Source organism: Saccoglossus kowalevskii, chromosome 2 (genome assembly GCF_978046115.1).
Source record: "Saccoglossus kowalevskii chromosome 2, keSacKowa6.1, whole genome shotgun sequence".
Classification (NCBI taxonomy): domain Eukaryota; kingdom Metazoa; phylum Hemichordata; class Enteropneusta; family Harrimaniidae; genus Saccoglossus; species Saccoglossus kowalevskii.
Window position 1 is genome coordinate 7322486 of NC_140642.1, and position 27663 is coordinate 7350148.

At 34.6% G+C, this 27663-nt stretch overlaps 3 protein-coding genes across 3 annotated transcripts in view; 1 reads left to right on the top strand and 2 right to left on the bottom strand.

The window, feature by feature from the left end:
• Nucleotides 1–1120, bottom strand: part of LOC100372458 (clathrin heavy chain linker domain-containing protein 1-like) — a 22823-nt gene extending 21703 nt beyond the window's left edge. The window contains exon 1 of the mRNA XM_002732859.4: nucleotides 765–1120. Within this exon, the coding sequence (XP_002732905.2) occupies nucleotides 765–935 (171 nt within the window). The 5' untranslated portion in view covers nucleotides 936–1120. The remainder of the gene's footprint in view (nucleotides 1–764) is intronic.
• LOC100372607 (cytoplasmic dynein 2 light intermediate chain 1-like) lies at nucleotides 1120–17695 on the top strand. The gene is made up of 13 exons (XM_002732860.4): nucleotides 1120–1232; nucleotides 8427–8497; nucleotides 9080–9147; nucleotides 10453–10557; nucleotides 11689–11777; nucleotides 12043–12229; nucleotides 12809–12877; nucleotides 13114–13191; nucleotides 14547–14626; nucleotides 14734–14804; nucleotides 15605–15702; nucleotides 15879–15965; nucleotides 17200–17695. The coding sequence occupies exons 1-13, from the start codon at nucleotides 1222–1224 to the stop codon at nucleotides 17281–17283; spliced, it is 1098 nt and encodes a 365-aa protein (XP_002732906.1). The 5' UTR covers nucleotides 1120–1221; the 3' UTR covers nucleotides 17284–17695.
• The window catches only part of LOC144344262 (protein amnionless-like), a 22058-nt gene continuing 11777 nt past the window's right edge, over nucleotides 17383–27663 (bottom strand). The window contains exons 8-13 of the mRNA XM_085508640.1: nucleotides 24957–25089; nucleotides 22387–22455; nucleotides 20676–20775; nucleotides 20382–20523; nucleotides 19783–19981; nucleotides 17383–17940 (exon numbers count right to left, since the gene is read on the bottom strand). Coding sequence (XP_085364766.1) covers nucleotides 19784–19981; nucleotides 20382–20523; nucleotides 20676–20775; nucleotides 22387–22455; nucleotides 24957–25089 — 642 coding nt within the window. The 3' untranslated portion in view covers nucleotides 17383–17940; nucleotide 19783. The remainder of the gene's footprint in view (nucleotides 17941–19782; nucleotides 19982–20381; nucleotides 20524–20675; nucleotides 20776–22386; nucleotides 22456–24956; nucleotides 25090–27663) is intronic.

A 27663-nucleotide genomic window follows, 5' to 3' on the forward strand; every position in this document is an offset into this window, starting at 1 on the left:
GGTTCATATACATGTAGTATCCTCTCTATTATATATGTTTATTTCCAGCCAGTGCATCTTTCAAGTATATTGGTGTCACTAACTGGATTATATAATTTATTAACCTACAAAAATTAATTTGTTCATTTACTTTCTTTTATTGTATTGAATGACTAGAACATAAATCCACTCTGATGACTTGGTGGTCATTCTTAAATGCATGATAAATGGTTGACCATTAGAAATATGATAGGGCTGACTTGATCGCAGAATTGAAAAAAAAAATGCACAGGAAAAAATAATGAAAAAGAAATCTAGGGAAAAAATATTTCTCGAAGTGGCAAACAAAATTACAGCAATTTTCATCATGAAAAAAAAAATAGCACAAAACTATTATATAAAGTGAATGAAAAAAAAATGTGCACAGTTTTTCTGTCATCGACCCACCTGGAGTTCCCGATGAATACCCCTTATGTTCTGAAAATAACCTGTTACATGGTATTCATTACATGGGGTAAAAATAAAGTAAGATAATTGAAAAAAAGACTTCCCTTCTGGGAGCGGACTGTAGTATCACACAGCTATTACTACCGGGTATTAATAGTACTGATCCATTTATTTGGATTTTCAGCCTCCAAGTGGCTGTGACACAGAGCTATCGCATAAATCATGGAGTGGATACATGCCTAGATACAGAACAGTACTACAGGATATTCCCAGTTAGTTACCAATGAAGATTGGCGTAGATGTGTATAGCAAGGTACAAATGCAGTAGTAAAACTAACCTGATCAAATGCATCTTTATACACCGTATATCTCTGTTCATCCGGTCCTTGATTGGGGCACCCAAGTCTCGTCAACTCTGTAGCGATAAATCCATCTAATCTTTGAAGAAACTGCCTGTCTGTTTCTGACGATATCGGAGGAAGGACTCGATGTTTTCCCGAACCTGGCATTTCTGGACAATGGCAAGATTCTTAATCAACAAAATAATCGAGTTGTCTCACAAATTAAATGGATGGGACCATTCGTGTTCAGCTGACAAAAAAAATCCACTTAAATGAATGTGTTTACAAATATTACAATCTCGCCGCCATAGTGTTGTCCATCTACGCAAAACATTGTGACGTCACTAGTACAGCAAACGTCACCAGTCTGTGTGTACATTCCAGCTCCAAGCAAACGATTTGTTTTGAACGAGTGATGTTTTGAAAGACCGACTGAATACATATTCCAAAGAACATGTCGAGAGGGTGAGTTCCTATTATCATATAGACTAAACCGTTTTCTCAGTACTGGTATATTGACATAGTATGATTTGGAGAACATGAATTTAGTGTAATATAAAATAATATGTGCATCTGTGCTGCGAGTTGCCAGTGCCCGTGACGACCGAACTCGGCCAGTGCCGATGGAGTCGAGCAATAGCAACAGTTTGTACAACCAGCTTTATTTTAATAACGTGTAAATTTCAGCCAACTGTTCGCAACAATCAACTAGTGTTATGTAATATTATATTATTGATTGCATCATGGAGGTATAAACAGATATATATCCATGATTGCATTAAATGCGTGCATAAAAATTTGACTGACACTAAAGGAACTCGAAAAATCAGCCATTTGTCACAGAGGGCGCTGTTCGTAAACACGTTCAATGTCTGGCTTTTATTATATATACCCTATATATAAGATATGTTTTTGAAATGCAGTCCTTCATCCCCTTGGCTATTTTTGCCGATTTTTTGTCGCCGGAGAGATTCATGTCCCAAATTTGGGTTCTACGGGCATCTCTAATAAATACCCTATCTAACCGCTGGATTGAATTAGCTAAATTATGAAAAATTCATAGAAGATTGGGCGAAAATCAATCGTTTTTCGCTTCAACGTTTTTTTGCTCGGAAACGCAAGGGCGATAAGACTCGATTTTCAAGAACGCAGGTCACTCGGATCGGACGGTTTCTATTGTTTCGAGTCTGGTGTATGTCTAGAAACATAACAACTTTTGGTGAATATAGAACATGCTCTGTTCCAATAAAGGATTTTGATATGCAAATCGAACAATTTTAATAGTTCCTTATTGTAACGACTCCCATATAAATAGTCATCTACTCCCCAGAATTTGACAATGGTACTGTTCAGCACGTCTTTGATTGTAGCACGGTTACTAAAAAAGACAGTAAGGAAACAAACCATGTTCTTTTCATTGGATGCGTGTCGCGGGTAAACATTTGAAACAAAAGAAGTACTAATCTGTACTAAATCATTAACATAAAATGTAGACAGGAAATCACGCAAATATGACATCATTTTTCCCAGAGTTCATTGCAATCAACAACTGCACGCCATTTTATTGTGTGTGTGTCGAATCTTTCAGTAATACTAAAGTGTAAGTTGTTCCAGTGAATCCTGACAAAACCTGTCGCTCAGTTTAAACTCAATACAAATTTGCCTGTCTTGTATGGCATTTTCATTTCTAAAAAACAAGATCGGCAGAAAACTGAAATAAAAAACCCAACAAAACATGATCAGAAAAAAAGACGTCAAAGAAACCATACAAGTGTTTATATTTCAGCCATGCGAAAGTTTAATGAGGAGCCATGATACCACATACATTTTGTTGGAAATAAACAAAATATGTGATAAGATAACTGAAACGACTTGCCCATGCTCAACAAAATTCATGTAAGCAGACCAAATATGCAACAACAGGCAGTTCCAATGAAATTAAGAACGGTTAAAAAGGGTTTGAAAAATTGATTTGGCGAAGAGACTGCTAGAAAGTTGCACCAACAGTTCAATTTGTTTAAAAATTGTAGCGTTGACTAAAACCGCATTTAACGGCACGCTGAATATTGCATAACAAATTTGCCAAAAAACTGAAACAAGGACAGACAAGAACAATTAAACAGGCATTTTATGAAACTGGCGGAAAATGTTGAATACATTTTCAACGATTTCTATGGCGTCTACAAAAAAAGTGTTAAGACTTTAAACACAATGGGTGATACAGTGACGCGAAAGCAAAACGATAAAATTTACTCTAATAAGCCCCCAAATCGCATACAACCATCATAAGTACACACAGTAGTATACTAAAAATTCATCTGGTAGTGTTTTTTATAATGTATTTTAAAATAGTGACTTAGGGGTTAGAATTTTTGGCACTTTTTCTTCCGGGACCCAAGCTTACTTTCATGACAACAGTGAAAACGATAAATGACAATACTCGATTCCAATGTTATCACAGTCACAAAGAGTACTCATCCAAAATGTACATGTAATTCTTCGTAGAGCTTGTGCACTAAACGTGGATATTCTATCAAAAACAAGCTTAAAATTTTAATTCGCGGAACATTAAGTGATCAACACAGAAATGAAACAAAATACGTACACAGCGCGACATGCATCCTTGAGGGATTAGGCAGATTCACACCATTCAATTTTAGTAACCGTGATTGTAGCAATGTTTACGCCACTGTACGAAAATACGCACACTAGCGAATTTGACAACATTCACTTGAGCGTTTTAGGATAGTGGGAATAGAAGCAAATAGATGGAAATGCCAGTTACGTCACTCATGAAGATTGATGATTCGATTTCTGGCCGGGATAGATGTATTTAGTGTTCATTTCTATGCAATATGTCCACACCTGCCATTCTCAATTTCGATGTGTAAAATCATATCGCTGCTGTGGACGGCGACGGCTGACAGATTGTTTTGGTTCTGCGGCTCTTTGGCATGGGCAACTCATTTTTAGGTTTCTGATTTTTTTAATAATCTGACGTTTACTTGATCGTATTTTGTATATACCACTCAGACACTGACAACAAGTAAGTAAACGGGCCGGGACATAGTCAACATGCCAGTGGGACTTTGAACAACATTACACCATTATTTTACATTACAATCTCGTGCTTCGGCACAACCTGATATTTATGCTGGATAACAAAGTATACAATATACTGCAAAATGGAAATAACATACCTATAATCGTTGTTGATTTTTGTACAAAATTTCAAGAACACAAAACAAACAACTGACAACAATCGACAAAACAAAAACACTACACAGTCACTGTAGCCACACCAGAAAATAATACTGTGGAACTCATTGCAAATGTAAATACAACATAAATGACAGTGAATACAATATTTATTTTTTTGCAGCCTCCATGGACAATTTCACAGCCTATATATAATATTGCAAAACCGTTAGTTGTGAACTTTAAATCTCATCAGGATTTCCACATGAAGTTACATACATGTAGAAATGCAAGGAAAAATAACGCTTTTTTTGTCAAGGCTATATACTAAATTCTCTTATTTTGGGGGCATTTTTGTGAGTGTACATGTATGCATTAAAATTATCAAAACTTAAAATGTAAGCAAAATTATCGAGTGATTTTGGATTTGTTGAAAAAGTAGCCGAAATGCTGTGACATGGTCTAATTCATGGTGGGAATTACCAAGCCAGTTTATAAAACAAGCTGGTAGGCTGGTTGGCGACCCGCTCTGCTCAAAAACAAGCAACATCATGTTTTCGGCTGTTGCCGTGGTATGACATGAACGTGAAGCTAACGTCGGTTTCTAACTAAAACTGGGCCCCGTATACGAAGTTCACAAAAAAACATTCAGTCTTTAGAAGTCACTTTATTTTATTGCTAAGATGTATTCTACTGTTAAATTTATTATTTCCAACCGTTTTGCGATAGTATTTTCTAGATTGAAGGCAGCATTTACAGTTCATTCATAGTTCAAAGTTGCGTTGCGATTACGTTGATACAGTGTAACAATCATGTTGGCGCCGGTGATCTCTTACCAGTGTGCAACGTAGCCAAAATAAAAAAAACAATATGATCATATGAACACTGCTATAATACAAGACTGGTAGGAGGCAATAAATTTGGGGCGAAAGTATGGCAACAGTGAGCAAGAATTTTTTTAGCTCCGCTGTCGACTTTTCGAATGTGGTTCTCGAGCCATATCTCTGACATGCTTTGACTGATTATGTTCAAATTTTATATATTCTTTATACATCATGTCATAGATATACAGATGTATTTAAAATGACCAACCGGTAGTTATTTTGTTTTTATCAATGCTTTTCCAGAGCAATACCTCTCAATATGGACAAGTACTCGTTTGTCGATCAGGTACAAGATGACTGAATGTCAGTCACATTAATATTAAAAAATCATGATCAAGCATCAGCCCAACTATATTACTATAAACAAATCAGAACAAATCGTCAGGCTATGACTGTTTACCGGCACGACTTCTTGTAGATGGAGCTGATATCATTTGTAAACCACTTTGTTTTATTTTTAATTTATCATTTTTACAGGGACATTTTCCAAATGCATTAAAAATGGCAAAGGTAACGCCCATCTACAAAAAAGGCCCAAACAATATCCCCGGAAACTATAGACCAATCTCAGTGTTACCCCTTATTAGCAAGGTTCTAGAAAAAATAGTTAACAAACAACTACTGCATTATTTGGAGAAAGAGAAAATTCTTTACAAGCATCAATACGGGTTTTGTAATAAATTCAGCACTAAGCTTTCCCTAATCAATTTAATAAACACACTACTCCTTCAAATTGACGAGGGCAAGCCAACTATGGGAATATTTATCGATTTTACAAAAGCTTTTGATACTATTAATCATACATTTTTGCTGGAAAAAATGGGTCATTATGGTATACGCGGGCTTCCAAATAAGTGGCTTAAAAGTTATCTAGAAGATAGATCACAATTCATTTTTTCAAATGGTGTTTCATGTGGGCAACTTCCTATATCATGTGGTGTACCACAAGGTTCAGTACTTGGCCCTACCTTATTTCTTTTATGCATTAATGATTTCCCAAACTCTACAAATTTTTTTAACTTTAGACTCTTTGCTGATGACTCCAATTTGTTTCATTCTTTTTCATCAGGGACAGATATTGAGATGCGTATTATTAACAAACATTTAAACAGTGTTGTACACTGGTGTGATGCAAATAAGTTGACTATCAATTGTTCAAAAACAAAATATATGATCATCAGTGGTAGGCGTATGTGTGTGATAGTAAGAGGTGCCCTGTCCATAAAAAACAACGAAGTATATGAGACTGAATCAGCAACTTTCGTAGGGGTGGAAATTGATAAATATCTGACCTGGGATAATCACATTTCAAAGATCAATAAAACTATTAGGAAAAAGACGGGTATTCTTTTTAAATTAAGACATTATGTCCCATGGCACATTCTCCTTTTGTTGTACAAAATGTTGATTCAGCCTCATATCACCTATGGTTTAGAAGTTTGGGGTAGTACATACCCGTCAAATCTTAAAGTGTAACTGAATTGGGACAATTGACTTTTTTTGTGTGCAAAATTTATTTATAAACAACATTATGAAAAAAAATCAAGTGAAAAGGGTATATAAATTGGGTAAACAGTCAATGATATTCCGAAATCGCGCCACGCCCCCCTCTCCCATCACCTTTGAGTTTTTTCGGCATTACGAGTGTAACCGAAATGGCGCCACCAACGGGAGCATAAAGCATGAGCTAGCTAGCAGACAGGATTGTTTATCATTTTCCATACGCACGCGTTTCGTAAACATATACAACGAGTTACCAAGATCGAGAATTCTTACGAGTTACCATCATATACAACGAGTTACCACGATCGTTTTCATGGGGAAACGCTGTGTTGTTGGCGGGTGTAGTAACACACACGGCGATCGCGTAAGTCTTTATGGGTTCCCAAAAGATTCGAATTTATGACATCAGTGGACCAAAGCCGTCAAGAACACCAGGAAACATTGGGATGGACCTTCTCCATATACCGTTATTTGCAGTGTCCATTTTACGCCTGAATCATTTGTTGATCCACCATCTGGATTCGTTATGAATTATTTGGGTTTCGGGAATAACTGTGTAAATAACCAGAAGAATAATATTTTCCATGTAGAATATGAATAATAATTTGCTTGAAAAGTTTAGAATGTATTCATGTTATTATGCCAGAGTCGAAATAACTAGATCGATCGTGGAACAACAACAACAAAACACAAAATGGCGATTGGAAAATGTAAGCACTGGACGCATTCACCGTTCACGTACTTTGTGTCTTTACATGATTTCTTCAGAAGATCAAGAAACTGAAAATTGCACACTGATATGTGTTTAGAATTTGGATGAACAAAAGACAGAAACTGGAAACCAAGCCGGTCACGATGTTCAAACTCTGTGTCACGGTCATTTTGGGAAGGTACACGATCACCCACATCGCGTACTTTTCTTGCAGGTTCAAACCTGTATGGGCCAATTTGTCCCTGGCACTCTAAAACAAAATCGTGACATCTCTCATTGTCATCATACTCTTCGATTTCATAACTCTCGTCAGACGATAACATAGATTCCGTGTCGCTTTCCGAGCACTGCATACGTATAGCGGCCATTGTGAGACGATGACAAGTTCCCCCCTCGCTCGCTCTGAGTCGACCAAGAAACTGAACGTGGGCGTGTCCTTATCCAGAACATTATTATTGATCGTTTACTTAATTTATGTACATTTTTCACTTGATTTTTTTTCATAATGTTTTTATAAATAAATTTTACACACAAAAAAAGTCAATTGTCCCAATTCAGTTACACTTTAAAGTTATACATACCGCACAAAAAATGATAGCCAGAATTATAACGTTTTCCGACTTTACTGCACATGCTCCACCAATTTTTAATACTCTCTAAATTCTTGATATTTTTAAACTTCATAAGTCATAACTTTTAAGTTTTATGTATGATATAACTCATGAGAATCTCCCACAATCAATGTCAACATATAATTTGCAGTATTTACATCATAAATATAGAACACGACAAAGATGTCGAAATGATTTACTTGTACCTAGAATGAACACAGTAGCGGGGACATTCGCAATATCTTATTTAGGGGCCAAACTTTGGAACAGCATATCAATTTCTTTAAGGTCTAAACAAAAACTTACATTCAAAAATACTATAGGGGAAAATTTAATGTCAGAGTATTTAGAATAGAACTAATATTTATTATAAATGTATGTATATACATATATATATATTATTATATTATCATATTTGAAATATACTGAGGTGTAACCTACTGTCAGTCTTAACTTAAGTCATTAAATTCAAGTTATGTCAGGGATCTGACTCGACTAGCTTTTAAGCTATTTCAGATTCCATTTTACCTAGACTGCATGTACAATTTTGAGTATTGTATGAAATATTTTCTAGGTAAATAAATTATTATTATTATTATTATAAACAAAACTTATATACATGTATCTTAAATTTGATAACTAACAGGGACTGTGCCATACATGGCTTGTATAAATTTGGGTCATGGAAATGGGTGTCCTCTCATGTCTAATGCACCCAACCATGCACCTACTCATGATTTGTAAATTGCAGGGAAAGGAATTTATGGGATATTGCGATAAATGAAGCTGAGATTTCACAGAGGCAATCACACCAAACTGAAGGTTGGTACTGGTTCTTTACAATACTGTGAATAAAGTTATACTTTAGTTTCTGAAAGCATTTTTCATATAAAAATATATACTGGTATATATTATATTAGCTCCACTGTCAAATTTGTTGAGTGAAGCTTATCATATGAATGATTGTCCGGTGTCTGTCCATTCATTTCCTGATGATACAATGTATATTCAATTTCTTTAAAATTTTGATGAATTATTTTGTCATATTTGGTAAAACGTGATATTTTTGGAAAACTGCAAGTTTGATGGCTTTGATATTATACATATAGGTACCTCAAGTGAATCGATCTCAGATTTGTTCATTTTGTAATGATATCTTCTATTCTTTAATTGTAATGTGCATTGCTATCTCAGCCGAGAGGCTGCTTGTATATATAAATATCAGTGCTTAGTTTTCTTTCCAATTCAAATTATGTACCGTTAATTGTATTTGGCTAAAGGGCTAACAATTTCTTTGCCAATGAAGCTACAAATTTAATGCTTGTGCAAGTCTTCATACTAGAAGAAACATCACATTTTTTAATCAAACACATCTTATGCCACCTCATCATGTTTTTTGAATAGGTGAAAATCAAGAAGGATTGAAGCGTGGTGAAGAATCATCAGTGTTCTTCATTGGAAGCAAAGATGCAGTAAGTGATACAATCTAGGTTTCATAACAAACCTCATTCATTCATTTGCAGATTACGGTACTGTATACTACAATCTCTTGAATAGACTAATTTGTTATACTAGTAGGTCACAACTGAGAGACAGTCGTCTGACACAGTCGATTGCGTTTGACTACTGGCATGTTCGACTTCCGGCAGAGTGACTATACATTCCATGTTTAATTTAGAGATCGGGGAAATTACAGTCAATCAAATTTTCAAATGATAACAAAAAAATTCTCAGTATATTATTTAATATAATATGTATTTATTTTCTTATTTTTTTTTGATAACAAAATGTATATTCTAAAAAAAGTAAAAACAAAAACGAATGCATTCTTAGTAGCAAATGATCACGGTAACGGTCATGCTGTGTTTCACACAAGTGAATAACTTACTTGTTTTCGAAGTGTTACAATTGATGACTATTACTCAGTAGTGATTACAATAATGTACAAAAAACAAATTCATTGAATTGCTGTGAAAACTCAACTTAGTTTCACCGCGAGAGAATGATTTTGGTCACATATTAATGCTCGATCCGATACGATATTCGCCATGTTTGTTCAAACATCTTTAGTGACTTGAAACTGTTTTTCTGACCTGATAGGTCAAGTCGCTAATTAACCAATCGAAACGCTGGATGGTGCCAACGTGTTTAAATTACAATAACTCATTTAAATATGTTAATGGTAGTTCAGCGACCTCATGGTGAACGCAACACAGAGAAGATTTACCGTTGTTGTAGTGCGATCGTTTGATTTAGATGGGAAACCGGCATGATTTTTTTTTAAATCAAGAAATTAGTTGTTTTCGAAAGATAAGCAGAAGAAGGATTTAAATCTTTTGACGATAATAACAGCTCATTGTCGAAACACAGTTTACCCATTCACGCTACCCACAATAAACACTGTACTCTGGAATAAGCGTCAATGACTATCTAGGTGTCAGGAAAGATTGAAATGTTCGAAAAATTATGCCTTAATTTAAAATTAAATGGTATACCTTTTTCTGAAATATGTGGTGGCTGTTTGGTTTATGAAAGTTTGGGGTGCGGCTTATATTGCAGACTTTTTTCTGGGATCAAAACTTGTCAATTTCAACATGAAACAATGTCTCAAGTTAGGGGTGCGGCTTCTATTAAAGCTGCGACCTCAAATATGATTTTTACGGTACACACATTTTCTTCTCGTCACTTGCCGCAATTTGAATATCAAATAGTCAACCAACTGAGGTCTGATTTTACAGTAAATTGATCTATTTATTTTTTACATTCTATTTCCCCAGGGTAAAACATCAATTATTCTTCGTTTTTTGGACAAAGATGAAATACCTAAACCAACTACTGCGTTAGAGTATACCTTTGGTAGGAGAGCTAAAGGACATAATATTGTGAGTACATACATTATTAGCATACAATTGACATTGACAGTAGTTGTCTGTAATGGTGAAAGAAAAAAACTTGCACCTCTGTTCACTTTCAATTGCATTTACTTTTGAGTTCAAAATGTATTGTAAATGGATCATTGCAAATTGATGGTTATTTTCTGTTTGATTTGGTTCTAAACAAATTTTCTTGGTGAGAGGGTGTTCTTGTGCATTAAAAGTTTGTTTTTTGATTCGTAAAATAAAATAATTTATGTCAAGGCTCCATTGTGTCCATCATATGTACCAAGTTTAAACCAAATCCATCAACACACGACTGAGATCCAATCTTGAATCAGATTATGAAAAAAATACATGTGCATATGGTCATTATAATATTTGAAATTAATCGATCCAAGCATGAGTGAGATATAGCCAGATATGAATGTATGCATGCATTCATTAAGGGCAATCCATAAATCCTTGTTTTCTGACTGCATTCGTATAAACCAAAGGAATTTGATTCTGGAATGACACAAATGCTTGGTTTTTAGGCACTAAAATGGCTGACATTCTACCAATTTGCATTGGATTGTGAAATAAATGTACTACATTTGCTCTATCTGCAACTAAATCATCAAAATAGATACAGATAGAACAAGCCATGCATGGCACAGTCCCCGTTAGTTATCAAATTTAAGATATATATTTTTGTTTATAGTAATATAGCTGGAATATAACCATGTCAGGAATATGATTTTTTAACATTAAAATGATTGACATGATATTTCCAACATGCGTGGTCGGCGCATTGATTGCATTTATTTTGTATTTTTATTTTGAAAATGTATCACTGGCTGCGTTTGTTTTGTCATGTCTCACAACTGATTGTCCAAGCTGACTTTGTTTTGGCTGTAAACTTCACACATACATCAGACATATTTGACAAATGTACATACATTTTTGTCACCATCAAATCCAAAATGGCTGACTGGTGGTCATCTTGTTTAAACACAGTTTCACTGAGCCATATCTCATACATGTTGGTCAATATTATGGATATCGTCTTGATAGTCATTATGATATTTCATGCCTCAAATACAATTGGGAACTATGTTATTGACAATGAATTTTTAACTATGTTTTCTCTCCATCAAGGCAAAAGATGTAGGTCATATTTGGGAATTAGGAGGCGGTACCTTTTTATCTAAATTGGTGGAAATACCAATAAATGCAGAGTGTCTTGAGTAAGTCATATTACCTGAAGTGCTAAACATCTTATTGTACTAATATTTACTAACTTAGCTACATTTTAAATGAGCAAGAATACAAATTACATGGATTAGTTTAATAGCATTCTAGGTAAAAGAGACATTTTACAGTTATCCCTTATCTATGAGTTTTATAAATCCGCAAAATAATTTCCTATTCAATTTGCTATTTAGATTTACCACAATGTATGAAATTATTGAACCATCAGTTATATTGATTGTTTACTTTTTTCCCTAATAGGAATTTAGCTATAGTATTAATACTAGATTTATCTAAACCCCATGAACTATGGCATACAATGGAAACTCTGTTAAACACAACAAGGCAAAGAATAGAGAAGGTGATGCAAGATGCATCCATGAGGGATTCCACTCTTCAACCACGAATGAAGAATAAGGCATGGAGTAAGTTTGGTGAGGACCATCCGGTACGTTGAATGCTAAGTGATGCAGCTGAGGTGTTTAATTCTGCTTTCAATAAACTGTGCCCAACCACAGCAGATCATTTGACTGATGTATCAATTTCGTAAGATACATATATAAATTTTCTATGTTCAATTACCCACCATAGACTCCAGTCAGTCAAAATAACTATTTTGAACTGTAGGCATTAATCTGCGATTCAGCCAATGACAGAGAGAGAAATCTAGGTCAGGGGACCCCAAGATTTTCCTTCATGTCACGAACCACGTGACAGAGGTAATGACCAGAGTCTATGGTGGGTATGAACTATGTGAATGGACAGGTTGAAAACCCTCTGCCTAAATTCACTATGTTCAATTACCCACCATAGACTCTGGTCAGTCAAAATGACTATTTTTTCTTTGGCTGACTGGTGGGTATGAACTATGTGAATAGGCGGGTTGAAAACCCTCTTCCTAATTTAGTAGGCTAAATAATTATTTCATGTTTTGATTCTGCAGGTTTATTTATAAAAGATTGTTTCATCTACTATGCCTCAGTCATACTATACATATAACAATGTCATATTTCTTGTGTATTCATAGGATAAGGACATGATTGAACCATTCCCAGTTCCATTGGTTATAATTGGTTGTAAATATGATGTATTTCAAGTATGTATTAAGGTTTCAAACTTGCACCTTAAAGTACAGAATAGGCACACTCTTCTAGATATTGCTGTTGAAACTAACTACCGACAGGAATGGCACAATAGACTAACTTTTATGAAAGACCACTCTAAGTCTCGCTCTAAGTTTTGTTGTACTGGTACTACTTGTAATTGCTGTAATCACTGTTGTTCATTTTCCATTCCATGAACTATAACGATTTTAATACTTTTTATTTGTAGGATTTTGATTCTGAGAAGAGGAAAGTGATATGTAGAACACTGAGGTTTGTTGCTCATAGTCATGGTGCTACATTACAGGTATGCAAAATCAGAACCACCATCTATTCGAAACAAGCTTCCAACAAATTAGTTTCAAGGGCAGCAACACACATTTCAATTATATTTAAATAAACAATGTTGACCCATATCAAACATGACACTATTGCTACGTTCACACGACAGCATTTTATCAGAGCCCAACAGCTCGAGTCAGCAAAAATGGCCATGTAAACGCGTTCGGCTCGAGCTAAGTTCGGCTCCACTAAACCCTCGGGGTTGAACTCTGATAGGGTTGAGTCCCGACATAGCTCCGATCGTGTAAACTCATCGGGGCCCAACTATCGGAGCCGAAATCACGCCCTCAATCGTCTTCTTCGAGTAACCTCTCACTTCAATTATGGCGGAGACAACATCTTTCGTAATTTCACGCAATTTCCGGCTTGAATAAGAGATACATGCCTAATATATATTAATGAATTATTGCGATAGCTTGATAGCTCAATGGGAAACAAAAAATGGCGTACGAAATTATGCAACAAAAACTTGAAAGAACGACTGAACGGAAACCTTTGAAAGACACTAAAGATAAAAATAGTAGAAGCGATCGCGGTACGGTGACGTGTTCCTGGTAGGTTTAGATTCTTCCATAGTCCCTCTATGATAGATAGAGAGAATCTGTGATTCTTCCTAGTAGTTCACTACAGTTGAATAGTTACAAAATGGTAATTTTTCATGACAATATTACTTGAGCGAATAGGCTGAATTAAAAGCATTAGCTGCCGTGTTTCCTGTTTATTCGAGATACTAGTACCTAACTCATGATACCAGTCATTGTATTTTCTACCTTCATGCTCAGGCTTTTTTTTTCTCCTAGCTTAACAGCATCATGCCATGTAAAGAAAAAACACAAACACAAGCACTAAAATCGTTTTCAGTCAATAATTATTCAAGGGCACTGTTCCATTTGGCTCTGATCGAACTAGCTGAATCAAACTCCGGCAGATCTCGGCTCTCGTTCGGCTCTCGTTCGGCTCCCGACTGTATGAACGCATTGGAGATAATCTCCTGTTAATCCGTGGGAGGAGCAGTAGTTCGGCTCCGATAGAATGCTACCATGTGAACATAGCAATAGCCTCCTTTTAGTTTTGAGTCTCCTAAAATAATATAAGGTTATTACGTGAAAACCTCAAAATATGCACGAAGACAGCGAAGGTCAATGCGTGGCATACTGTCTGAGTGCATAGTTTGAGGTATTCTCGTAATAACCTTATTATTATACATATTTTCCTTCCACTGATACACCATGGGAATGCAGAAATCCAAAATGTTTAGAACAGAATGTGCCCATCTAGTGAAAACTAAATTTTACATGTGACTTGATAATTTCTTCATAGTTCTGTAGCTTGAAGACAGAATCATTGGTAACTAGGACACGTCAGTTAATCAGTCACTTTGTGTTCAATACTGCATCTAGGTATGTGTAAATTCTCCTAGTTTTTGTTTGTTTTCTGTTGTGTATATACAACAATATCAATTCTATATACCTGGATGTTTACAATATATGAGTTGATTATTTTACAGTAAAGCCATGGCTGTAGATCCAAATAAACCAGTTATTGTGCCAGCTGGCATGGATTCCTTACAGCAGATAGGTTAGTAAGTGTTTTTCTTTTCACACTAACCCTAACCCCGATTTGTCATAATCACATGCATTTCTACATAAACATAGTTCTTTTTAACTATCAGTATCAGTAGCAACTTAACTGGTATTTCCTAAACTGGAATTTCGTTCCAAAAAGTTTTGAAAATGGCTTTTCTGAACTGAATATAAATTTGTGAATGTATACTTTATCAACGAAAAAATATGTTTAGGAAGTATCTATAGGGAATGTATTAATGACATACTGTATTGCCTGAATTACATACCGGTAAATATGATTTAGATATGTGTAAGTGTAAAAGACAGAAATACTTGTTAAATTTGGTGACCAGTTTAGTATGATAGAAAGAGTGTAGCGTCTTCAAATAACCACAATAGACAGAGTGGGGGTCAGGACCAAATATACATAATTCCGGCATTTCATAATAAATGCTATTAATTAATAATTGCACTTTAAAATAATATTTATGAGATATGTCTACGTCCTAACCTCATTGAAATTATTAGCATATTGTATATGCAGTGCGCGTGCTTCGAGCCCTTTTGTTGTATCCCACAATGCATGCGCCATCACAGTGAGGTCAATTGAAGTTTACATTTTTATGCTAGGTAATGTTCAGCATGATCAATGAGAACAAACCTCATTGATAGTGCAATTCCAATTCTAGTGACTGGGCATTCAGTGTTTATGAAACCTACTAATGAAGCAATCTGATTGGTTGAAAACTTTAAGCAAGGTTTCAAGTAGAATTCTGTGTTAATGAGGTACCATTACCATTATGTGCTATACAGGTCCTCCACCAGTAGCTGAAGGTGACATTGGTAAATTAACAGCTAGGAATCCATTAGAATTATGGAAACAAGCATACACAGCATTCTTTCCACAACAGGTATGTATCTATGTTATGTCTTTCCCATAATGGTAGTATTGGCCGTATATGGTCACAACATCAACCTGAAATATCATATTAGTAACATCTTGGCAGCTACCATGTGGTCTTTCAGAGAAATTTGCTTTATAATGTCAGCATTAAACATACTACTAGGTATAAATTCTTTCTTTCAGATAAGTAGTTCTGTTGCTGAAGACCCAGCTAAAGATCCACAATATTCTGAATCTGCTGTAGATAACATGAGAGCACAGAAGGATGAGGTAAATATAATTACTGGTACATATCAATAGGAGGTATGCTGTGAAGAACTGAAATATGTCTTGTCCATGCATAAAACATGGGTTGTTTGCATGTATATAATAATGTGACACATTGCTGGAAGGTTCAGTGTCTGTCACACACATATTCACATACTTCTTCACACTTTCAATCTGGGAAAGGGGATCAAAATGAAAGAATTATATCTTCAGCACATATTTCTATACTGGACCTAATTTTTAATTTAGGGAGAGCCGGTCATGTGCAATAGAATAAATCACAGTATACCCCTCTATTACTCTACTCTAATCACCGATTACATAACACAATTGAAGAACACAATTTGATTAACTAAACAAACGTGCAACTGGGTATTACATTCAAAATATTCTTGTCAATAAACACATTGAAAATAGAATAAATTTCACCTTGTACAATACGGTAGTGATTTTTGGGACTGGTTTTGGACGCCACACTGCAGTGCTTGCTGCTAAGACTACAGGCATTCAAACCACCACCACACAATTTTAACATTAGTCACAGTCCCTCAACCTGTTGAGGGACTGTGCATTAGTAAACAAATTCGAAATACAAATTTAAACAATTATTAACCATAAGTTTTAAAGTATATGAAGATTTGTCTCCCTGATGTAACAATTATTCACCGAAGCACAGCATTTGCAGTTATAAAATTGTTAAGTACTTGTATACTGTTTGTGTAGTTGAATGTTTAACACTATCTGTATTTTAGAATTAGTCTTCATATTTTACTCTCAGCATGTTTTGATATATCTTAACACTTTATTTGAATGAATTAATACACTCTTTGTGTAGATGCAAGACTTATAATTGTTTGGCATCCATATATGCATTTTAATTAGCCAATTTGAATAAATGTTTAAGTATGTTATTTGTGCATCTTTGCAGCAATTTTGCTAAAAACACTGAAATATGAATTTAGCTATATTCAGCTTGTTTATTTTGTATCCATTTGGTCAATGGATTGAATCCTGGGGTATCATTAGTTTTGAGTCAATTTTAAGGCAGTATGAGCAAAGCCAAGGCAGAAATGCTTTTATGTTAGTCGTGCAGTCAAAGAATATTGAATTCACTTTACACTGGAGCACTTTATAGCATCTCTGGTGTGTGAAATTCACTACTAATGACCTCTAAAAAATTTGATATACCGGTAATAACTCTACTCTAGATAATACCTGTAATCTACTTCTATTTCAGGAACTTGAGAGATACAGAAGACAGTCTGAACGAAAAGCCAAAGACTTAGCAAGAGGTGGTGGCATGGAAGCCATCCGGGCATAGTATCCTGGCATGTATATATGTATATAGATGAATGCAAGATCTTTGTTGACGTTTTATAATGGTAAAATTATGTATGTGTATCAGATTGAACTCATACAGTAGCAGTATACAAAATTCATATTTATTTACTTGTAATGCAGTTTGAATAGGACATTCCATTTAACTACAATGAGTCCATCCTAATGTACAATGTCTCTATTTTAATTGTTTATTCGTTGTTACACATATACAATGAGTCCATCCTAATGTACAATGTCTCTATTTTAATTGTTTATTCGTTGTTACACATATACTTGCTAGAGATTAACATTTTATATGATGTTGTCAAATATCATGCAGAAAACTAAATATACAATTTGTGTAAATAATTTATAATGTAAACATTGTTACAATAAAATGTTGCGCTACGTAATGTTACGGTTAAATATATTAAAAATACTGTTGCATAAAAATAATTTGTGGGCAATGTAAGACCCCTATAACAGATAAGTCTATATAAAGTGTGGTATTATTGAGCTTCAAATTACTTATCTGGGCTAGATATGCAAAAATTAGAGGGGTGGAGTGGGGTCTAAAACATCTTTGTGTAAATTGTCATCACAAATAAAACAGGAAGAAACTCTTCAGTGATAATCCAGTGAAACAAACATTGCTCACCTGAAAATGAAAACATATCCATGTTCAGTATACAATTTAACCAAAGCATACAATACAATACAATACAATTTTATTTCACCAGATAAATTACATTACAAAGTACAAAACGAAGATAGAGATATACATAACTATCTGGCGAGGACAAGAGAGGTAGTTCTAGTAGAACTAATCTAGTCTCTAGCCCTTGCATATTCACTGATAGCAGAAAAAAACTGATAAGGACAGTGAAATCATAAATTATATTAATATATTGTTTAAGAGTACATAATACATAAGGAGAAAAATTATATGAAATATGGTGGTAATAGTGAAATGACAATACTGTAAATTGAATGATAGAGAAATAACAATAAAATTGATGTTCAATTATTTAAAAGAAATTGTTTTAGGGTAAGCTTGAAGCGATTTCTTGATGTTAATGTTTTAATGGAAATTGGAAGATCATTCCAGTGTTTTACTAATGAATATGTTAAACTGTTTTTAGTTGAGCTTAGTTTTACTTTTGGAATTTCAAGTTTGTCAGAAATAACTGAACGTGTCAAATAAGAGTGAGAGATTGAAGAGGCATAATGACCCAGAGAACGAGCATAACGATCGCCCTTCAGGTCATAAATAAACATGCACGTTTGGAACTTGCATAATTTATGCACATCAAGAATGCCCAATCTTTTAAAGAGTTGTGAGCTACTTGCACGGGGATTTGAAAAAGTGGCTAAGCGAATAAATTTTTTCTGTAATTTTAAAATTGGATCTATAACGGTACTAAAAGTGTTGCCCCATATTTCAATACAATAGCTTATGTGTGGAAGAATGAGTGAATTATATAGTAATATTATAAGTGATTTGGGTAGGTAGTGACGCAGATATGAAATGAGTCCAATCATTTTACTAATTTTTTTAACAATATTATTAATGTGAGGTCTCCAAGTAAGTGATCTGTCGAGAGTGACACCAAGATATAGCACAGAGGAAGCAAGTTCAATAGGAGAGTTATCAATATTTAATAAACTTTGCATATTTGTCTTCTTTTGAGCTGTTTTGAAAACCATAAAATTTGTTTTATCAATATTTATGGTTAATTTATTTGCCTTGCACCATGTGCAAACCTTATTCAATTCTGAATTAAGTAGGCCAATATCAATAGAATCATTTTTAACGGAGTGAAACAGATTTGTGTCGTCAGCAAAAAGCCTAAACTGGAAAGTGTTGGATGATTTTACAATATCATTTATATAAATTAAAAACAAAAGTGGTCCAAGAATGGACCCTTGTGGGACCCCACAAGAAATTACTTTATAATCAGAATTACAATTATTTAAATTAACATATTGCTGGCGGTCTTCTAAATAAGATTCAAACCAACTCAAAGTAGACCCTCTTATACCATAATAATGTAATTTAGACAATAATATGGTATGGTTAATGGTGTCAAAAGCCTTTCTGAGGTCTAGAAAAATACCAAATGTGATAAAACCGTCATCTATTTGTTTTGAAATCTCAGCAGTAAGGTCAGCTAAAGCTAATTTGGTGCTGTGATGCTTACGGAATCCATATTGGTTTTCATCAAGTAGGGCGAGACATGCATTAAAACGAGAAAATATTCTATAAAAATGTTTAAATTAATGCATCCAGTGGTGTGAAAATTGTGCACCTAAAGTTGATACAGAATAACAAGATTTTACTGTGTTACTGTCAGAAGTAGTTTATTTATGTATAGCAAACACGAGGCACAATATGGAATTGGTGAAAATGTTTGGTAAATTGATATGCCATGATTATATGCTTCCTGGATGTGAGAGATAAAGTATAACAGAACTCTGGAATGGAATTTGATATGCTTACCCTAAGCATTGGTTTCATTATCATTATTATCAGGGGTGATGATCATTTTCTTGTCATCATCTTCTTCATCATCTAGACTGATTTCAAATGATGTCTCAATATTGACTGGGTTTGTGAACCCACGAAGTGTTCCATCATCTTCACTGAACACTTCAGGTGGAGAAAACATTGGATTGTATTTGGTTTGAAAATCAGGTGACTGTAGATTGGACAAACAAACACTCATGGTAAGAACAGCTAATATAGCACTTGAAAGTAAAGTCAAAGACAAATAATTTAAACTTCCAATTTAGTTAATTAACATGCATTAACTGCAAACAAAAACTAAGCAGGTGATATATACATATGCACCATCTTTCATCCTAATCTGTAGAGTGGCTCTTGAGATATTAAGCAAATTAGATATTTGATCTTCACGATCTGCACATTATCATCATCATCTCAGAGCATCTATGTACTAAGTTCATTGAGATCCAACGTGTGGTCTTGAGATATCCATGAAATAGATTCACATACATACATGCACACACATACAAGGTAATTCACCGCAAATATTACAATTTGTACTTTGCAATATCCCAAATTAAAACAGCACTTACGTCTATTGGCGTTGTGTCATACATTGGATTATCAAAAGCAGTTAGGGTAGCAGTTGGTTCAGTTGGGTGATTAATAAATTCAGCTTTATTAATTTTAAGCTCCACATCCGAACACAACAGTTTTTCCTGTCTTGTACACCAGCTGGAAAAAAAGCACAATTAGAACAATTTCTAATAAAATTCAAGGAACCAATAATGAATTTCCCTTTTTTTTGTTTAATTTTCAATGAATTAACTGAAAATTTAACTGTAATGTTTTTAATATAGAAGTGAGTTGATATAAGAAATACTTACCCTTTACGGTAAAGTAGTGTAATAACAGTGCACACAGCTAATGCAATAAGGAGTGCAATAATTATTCCAACTACCGCGCCACCACTAATCTTTGCATCATCTGAGAATTATAAAGTTTTATTTTAGATTACTATAACTATAACAAGTCATTGAAAATGACACAGTCCCCGTTAAGTTCTCTTTGTGCTCGTCATATTAAAGCGGAGGGGTTGTCGCGAGTGTGTCCTTGAAACTTGAGTTCCAAGTGGCGTATACAACAGATTGTTTATTTACATCAAAACATGTGTTTCGTGTCATAGTAATATGGCCAAAATAAAAACAGCCGTTATTCGGCCATCTTTGATCTTATTATGAAACACACTGATATGTATGATGTGCCAAATACGAATGAAAATGGTACATGAATTGTGGAAATATAGTAGTAAGGCCAAAAAGTCAGATGGCTGTCAATCGGCCATCCTTGACCAGATTTTGAAACAAATTGTCATGGACATGCATCCTAACATGTATAAAGTACATGTATGTGCCAAATTTGAATGAAAACTGACAGAGCACGTCCAAGATACCGCATAAAAAAACAAAAACAAGATGTCTGCCAGTCGACCATCTTTGATCCAATTGTGAAATAAATCGTCATGGACATGTATCCTAACATGTATAATCTATGTACCAAGTTTGAATGACAACTGACAAAGCATGTCCAAAATACAACATTTTCAAAAAACGGGATGGCTGCCAATCGGCCATTTTGAATTGAATCGCTAAACTACTGCATGTGCATATGTCCCACATAAGGTACTAGGCACATGCAAAGAATGAACGTAATCGGTCCACAGGATTCTAAAATATGACGGACAGACTGACGCACGGACACACGGACGGACGGACAGACTCAGGAACTCACGGACAGTCGGGGACATGTATCCTAACAATTATGATCTATGTACTAAATTTGAATGAAAACTGACAAAGCATGTCCAAAATATTACATTTTCAAAAAACAAGATGGCTGCCAGTCGGCCATCTTTGCTCCAATTGTGAAATAAATCATCATGGACATGTATCCTAACATGTATAATCTATGTACCAAGTTTGAATGAAAACTGACAAAGCATGTCCAAAATACAACATTTTCAAAAAACAAGATGGCTGCCAGTCGGCCATTTTGAATCAAATCGCTAAACCACTGCATGTGCATATGTCCCACATAAAGTACTAGGCACATGCAAAAAATGAACAGAATCGGTCCAAGGGATTCTGAGATATGAATCCGGACGGACGCACAGACGGACGGAGACCGAATTATAAGTCCCCGTTTTCGGACTTCGTCCGAACGGGGACTAATAAACAGACAACAGTGGATTTGAAATTCATGTTAAGCTAGTTATTGTGTTCTCACTATGCCATATTATCCTAGTATGCTTTACTGTGTGTTAGGTGTTTAATTCTGGATGAAATCTTCTATTTTGACAAAGACGAGTCACTTCCAAACAAATTTTTATACAAGTTTTATATTTAGCGCTTTATTTCATTTACTTATATTAAATGTCAAACAGTTATGGAGCTTCAAGGCTGATCTAATATAATAGAGTAATACCTTATTGTATCAGTATGATTATACAACAATAATGTAACCCAATATCCAAGATATGGGCATTAATTGGAATGATACATTTTAGTCTTAAGATTGAACATGTCACAAAATACTAACCAATCAGATGTCGAGTAGCCTTTCCTGATATCTGCATTGTAACGTTGGTGAATCCTAAATCATTCATGTCTGAAATATAGGAAAACAATTATTTTCAGCTGCTTTGCCTATGGCAAATACATAAAAGTGTTGTTGTCATGATGATTCTTCAAACCCAAATTGGTGTATATTTTGATTTCTGGCTATAATTAATAGCTTTATGCATGAATGTATAAGCAGATCGTAACAGATTGCTACAGCTATTATTTGTTTTGCAACATTATAATCATATATTACAACAAAATTCAAATGACCATCCAAACCATTACAAAATTTCTAAAATTAATTTTAATAGTGTCATAACTGTACTGTATCTAACAGAAGTGCACATAAACAAATACATTTGTTGAATACAAGATACTTCTGTCATTTACGAACATGTTGTAAGGGGTGATCTCATATTCAAACACCTGGGTCAAACCTGGGTTTACCCGGCCTGCCCTATTCAGACCTACTAGACCTACAATATGCAAATTAGTAGGAGGTTTGAACCTAACCTCCAGATTAACTGCCCATTAACGCCCCCACTGAAAACAAACAACAGAGAACAAAGAAGACAGACCTAGGGAAATCTAGGTTTTTCTTACAATACTGTTTCAGCCTGGTTTCAGTAGGAAAAAAAATAAGATGTATACAATGTTCATACTGAGTGTTATATTTTGAAGTGTTAAGCAGCAATTTTTTTTCTTTGCAAGTCTTGTACATGTAAATGCTAATAAAAAACAAACTTGCATTTGTTTCGCAAATCTATTTACATCATGTCTATATATATATATATATATTTGGCATAGTCAGTAAAATATGTTTATCCATGGAGCGAACTGGTACATTTTGTCCGCAACAAGTACGGTCAGTTTTGTGTCCATGTCAGTTCATAAATTCATAGAACACATTTTTTGGTTAAGTTTGTAAAGTCTGTGAGACTGCGAGTTATCAAAATATGATGAAAGTATTAAATCGATAATGGCAACATTGTTTTCTACGAAGGCATCTGAAAACCACAGTCCCTCTATCACTGTGTCAAAACTAAAGTTGGGGCTAATGCTACGACTCCGGCGCTACGACCACCGTAACATTGACAGCTGACGGCATTGCGGGGAAATTACGGGTATTTACCGCTGCCAATATCTTACTTTTCTGTGACAAAATGCACACATTTCGAACCCCCGGTTAATTAAAAATAACCGATTATTTTAGAAAATACATCGAAGCACAGTGCCTTGAGGGACTGTGGGCGAAGTAGGCAGCGAGGTGTTGCACCGCAGAAAATCATGCACTCAGCGCAGCCATCTTGGTTACCTCAATCAGAATTTCCCCTTGTCACCCAGCATGCATCGATTGCGATATCGCAACGTGCACTGTGTCGCCTTGGGCGACAGTCTTAGGTACAAGGCACTCTATGAATAAGGTATTTTCAGAGGTCAGAGTTCGTTTTTTATAAGCAGTCTCGTCTGCAGATGAATAGTCGTAAATAATCAGCGCGAGTCCATTTAATTTAATTTTCTGTTTTGATACTTCGTGTCACTGGAAATTGAATAAGAAAAACTGCAAATAACCGATGTGCAGCAAATCAAAATAAATTTTCATGGCGTACGCTGTATTTGTTTTTCCTGATTTTGCGATGCCGCACTCCTGAAAGAACTGTTTGAAAATTGAACGCGCAACAGTAGTAATGGCTTGAATACAGTAGCGTAAGTCTCAAGTGCAACTTTGTATCAACAAATGTTCGTCTTTTGATACTTATTAGCTGTCAGAGACACATATCAATTGTCTAGCCCAATGAAAAGTCTGATTCATGTCCTCTGCTCAATTTGCGACTCGAGCATAACAGTTTATCAAAACAAAACAATTTATTCAACACGCTGTTCACCGATGTGTAAAAGAGTGTTTTTTTAGGCAAGGCACACGGTAAAATGACTACTGTATACCAATAAATCAACACATTTGAGAGACAGCTATCTAGTCTTCAAAAAGCAATGTAAACTCTGTCAATCCTAAAAATAAACAACAGCTTGAATGAGGTGTGAATGAGATCGGTTTTAACCGCAGTTTTTATGCAAATTCATGCGGTCGTCCTGAACTGCACTGTCTATTGTTTAAACTTCCAAACCGCAAAACTGGGTTTTGTTCGGGCGGTTTAGGGCGGTTTGGGTTTTCGAAGGTTTGACCCGCATGTTTGAATATGAGATCACCCCTAAGTGCATGCACTACTAATAAAGCAAATACAGTATCAACGGTTGGCATTGTCACACATGGTGCCTGTACAATATTGCTTAGACTGTGACTTTCTGAAAATGATTCACCAAACACTACTACAGCCATAGATACATTGAGGTTTCATTCACATTACTATTAATATCAAACTACATGTATAAGGTATTTTGTCTTTTAGCCATATAAAGTAACTGTGATTAACTGCTTTGGAATCAAGGATGCAAGAAAACACAAACTGGATATACTAAATACTGCCAAGCCCTTTTTCGGCGTAATGTTGAGTTGAACGAACACAATAGCAAAATGAACACACTTACTGTCAATAATGAACTGATCAAGATCTGTTGCCATAGCAATAGCTGTTTGTCCAGCAGATTTGTCTATACATACAATTTGTATTTTATTCTCTCTTGTCTTAGATGCAGACACTGACACTTCAGAATAGTCAGCCTATTCGAAAACAAATTGTGCATCAATTATTTCCACCCATCACTTGGAATAATAACGCAAGTTAGTTAATGTCGTGCTAGTTATACAGATGAGAGTGGGCTCATTATACTGAGCAATTCGCTATATTCTGTTAATCACTGTTCAGAAAATACTAAAACATAAAATACTAGTTTTATCTATCAATTCCATCCCAGATTGTCAATGTGCATTGTGAGTAATCTGGTCCAAACTGTATTTGTATATCAACTGAAAATCACATCAGTTTATACTGAATCATTAAAATAATACTTATTTTGACTATACATTTGGAAACACCTCTGTAATTTACATAAATGCATGTCCTGCTAATAGAGCAAATATGGTACGCCCCTCGTTTTGGTTTGCACAAATAATCAAAGAAAGCTTAGAAAGAACTCCCATGTGCTGAGAGTATTGGAGACACATTAAATATAATTTGAAATTACTTAGCTGAAAACTAATTATGCAAATCAGAAAATTAACATGAACAGATTTGATTGTAAAACTAATGAGGTCTGCGCAATGTAACAAAAACTCTATGTACCAAGTTTAATTGAAATGTGATTAGAACCAAAAAATTATGAATTATTATGCTAATTAGGGAAATAATATGAACAGAGTTTTACCCCAAACTAATTAGGTTTGTACATTGTCCTAGAGCATCTTTGTACTAAGTTTCATTAAAATGGAAATTAGTACTTTAGATATCAGTGTGAAAGCTTAAAATTGGTTAATTATGCAAATTGGGTAATTAATATGTACAGATTTTAACCCACAATTATCCAGGTCTGTCTATTGTCCTACAGCATCCATGTATAAACATTCATTGAAATGTGATGATTAGTACTTTAGATATCAGTAGAAAAGCTGAAAATTAATTATGCAAATTAGGTAATTAATATGCACAATTATTTACCCTGAAACTAATCAGGTCTCTGCATAGTCCTAAAGGATCTATGTACCAAGTTTCATTGAAATGCAATGATTAGTACTTGAGATACCCGTGGAAAAGCTGAAAATTAACTAATTATGCAAATTAGGTGATTAATATGCACAAATATTTATCCGAAACAATCAATCTCTGCATAGTCCTTGAGTATGTAAGTACCAAGTTTCATTGAAATGTAATGCTCACTACTTATATCAAAAGCTGAAAATTAATTAATTATGCAAATTAGGTAATTATATGTACTGATATTACCATAAAAAGTATCAGGTCTGTGCAGTGTCATATGACATCTATGTATCAAGTTTCATTGAAATGTGATGATTAGTACTTGAGATATCAGTGGAAAAACCGAAAATTGACTAATCATTATGCAAATTAGGTAATTAGTATCCACGGATTATTACCAAAAACTAATCAGAACCTAGCATTAGTTCAGAGCATCTATGTACCAAGTTTCATTAAAATCCAATGAGTGGTTGTTTAGATATCAGTGGAACAGTCATGGAACCACTAAAAAATAGCTAATTATCATGCAAATTAGGTAATTAATATGCACGGATTTTTACCAAAAACTAATCAAATCTGCGCATATGTTCAGAGCATCTATGTACCAAGTTTCATCAAAATCCAATGAGTGGTTCTTGAGATAGCAGTGGAACAGTCAGACACACATACACACACACACACACATACAGACACACTAACTGCAAAGACTCCCATTTTGTGCTTCGCACATGGGAGTCAATAAAATTGACAAGCAGCCTATCGGCTGAGATAGCTCCGCTGTTAGCAATGCACATTTCAATTAAAGAACTGAAGACATCATTAGAAAATGAACAATATGTATAGTATCAAAGCAATCGGACTTACAGTTTTTAACAAGAAGTCGAAAATATCACTTTCTACCAAAAATGACAAAAATATTCACCAAAATTAGAGAATTGAAGATATCATCACGAAATGAACAAATCTGAGAAAGGTCTACATGTAGTATCAAAGCAATTGAACTTTTGGTTTTTAACACGAAGTCGAAAATATCACTTTTTACCAAAAATTACAAAAATATTCATCAAAATTAGAGAATTGAAGATATCATCACAAAATGAACAAATCTGAGAGAGGTCCACATGTAGTACCTATACATGTAATATCAAAGCAATTGAACTATTGGTTTTTAACAAGAAGATGAAAATATCAATTTTTACAAAAATTACAAAAATATTCACCAAAATTAGAGAATTGAAGATATCATCACGAAATGAACAAATCTGAGAAAGGTCTACATGTAGTATCTATATATGTAATATCAAAGCAATTGAACTTTTGGTTTTTAACAAGAAGTCAAAAATATCATTTTTTACCAAATATAACAAAAATATTTACCAAAATTAGAGAATTGAAAATATCATTACAAAATGAACAAACCTGAGAGAGGTCCACATGTAGTACCAATATATATAATATCAAAGCGATTGGACTTGCGGTTTTTAACAAGAAGTCGAAAATATCACTTTTTACCAAAAATGACAAAAATATTCACCAAAATTAGAGAATTGAAGATATCATCATGAAATGAACAAATCTGAGAGAGGTCTACCCAAGGTACA

Coding starts and splice junctions, on each gene's coding strand:
- LOC100372607 (XM_002732860.4), top strand. Junction 11,778..12,042: donor ATAAATGCAGAGTGTCTTGA/GTAAGTCATATT, acceptor TTTCCCTAATAG/GAATTTAGCTATAGTATTAA. Junction 14,805..15,604: donor GGATTCCTTACAGCAGATAG/GTTAGTAAGTGT, acceptor TGTGCTATACAG/GTCCTCCACCAGTAGCTGAA.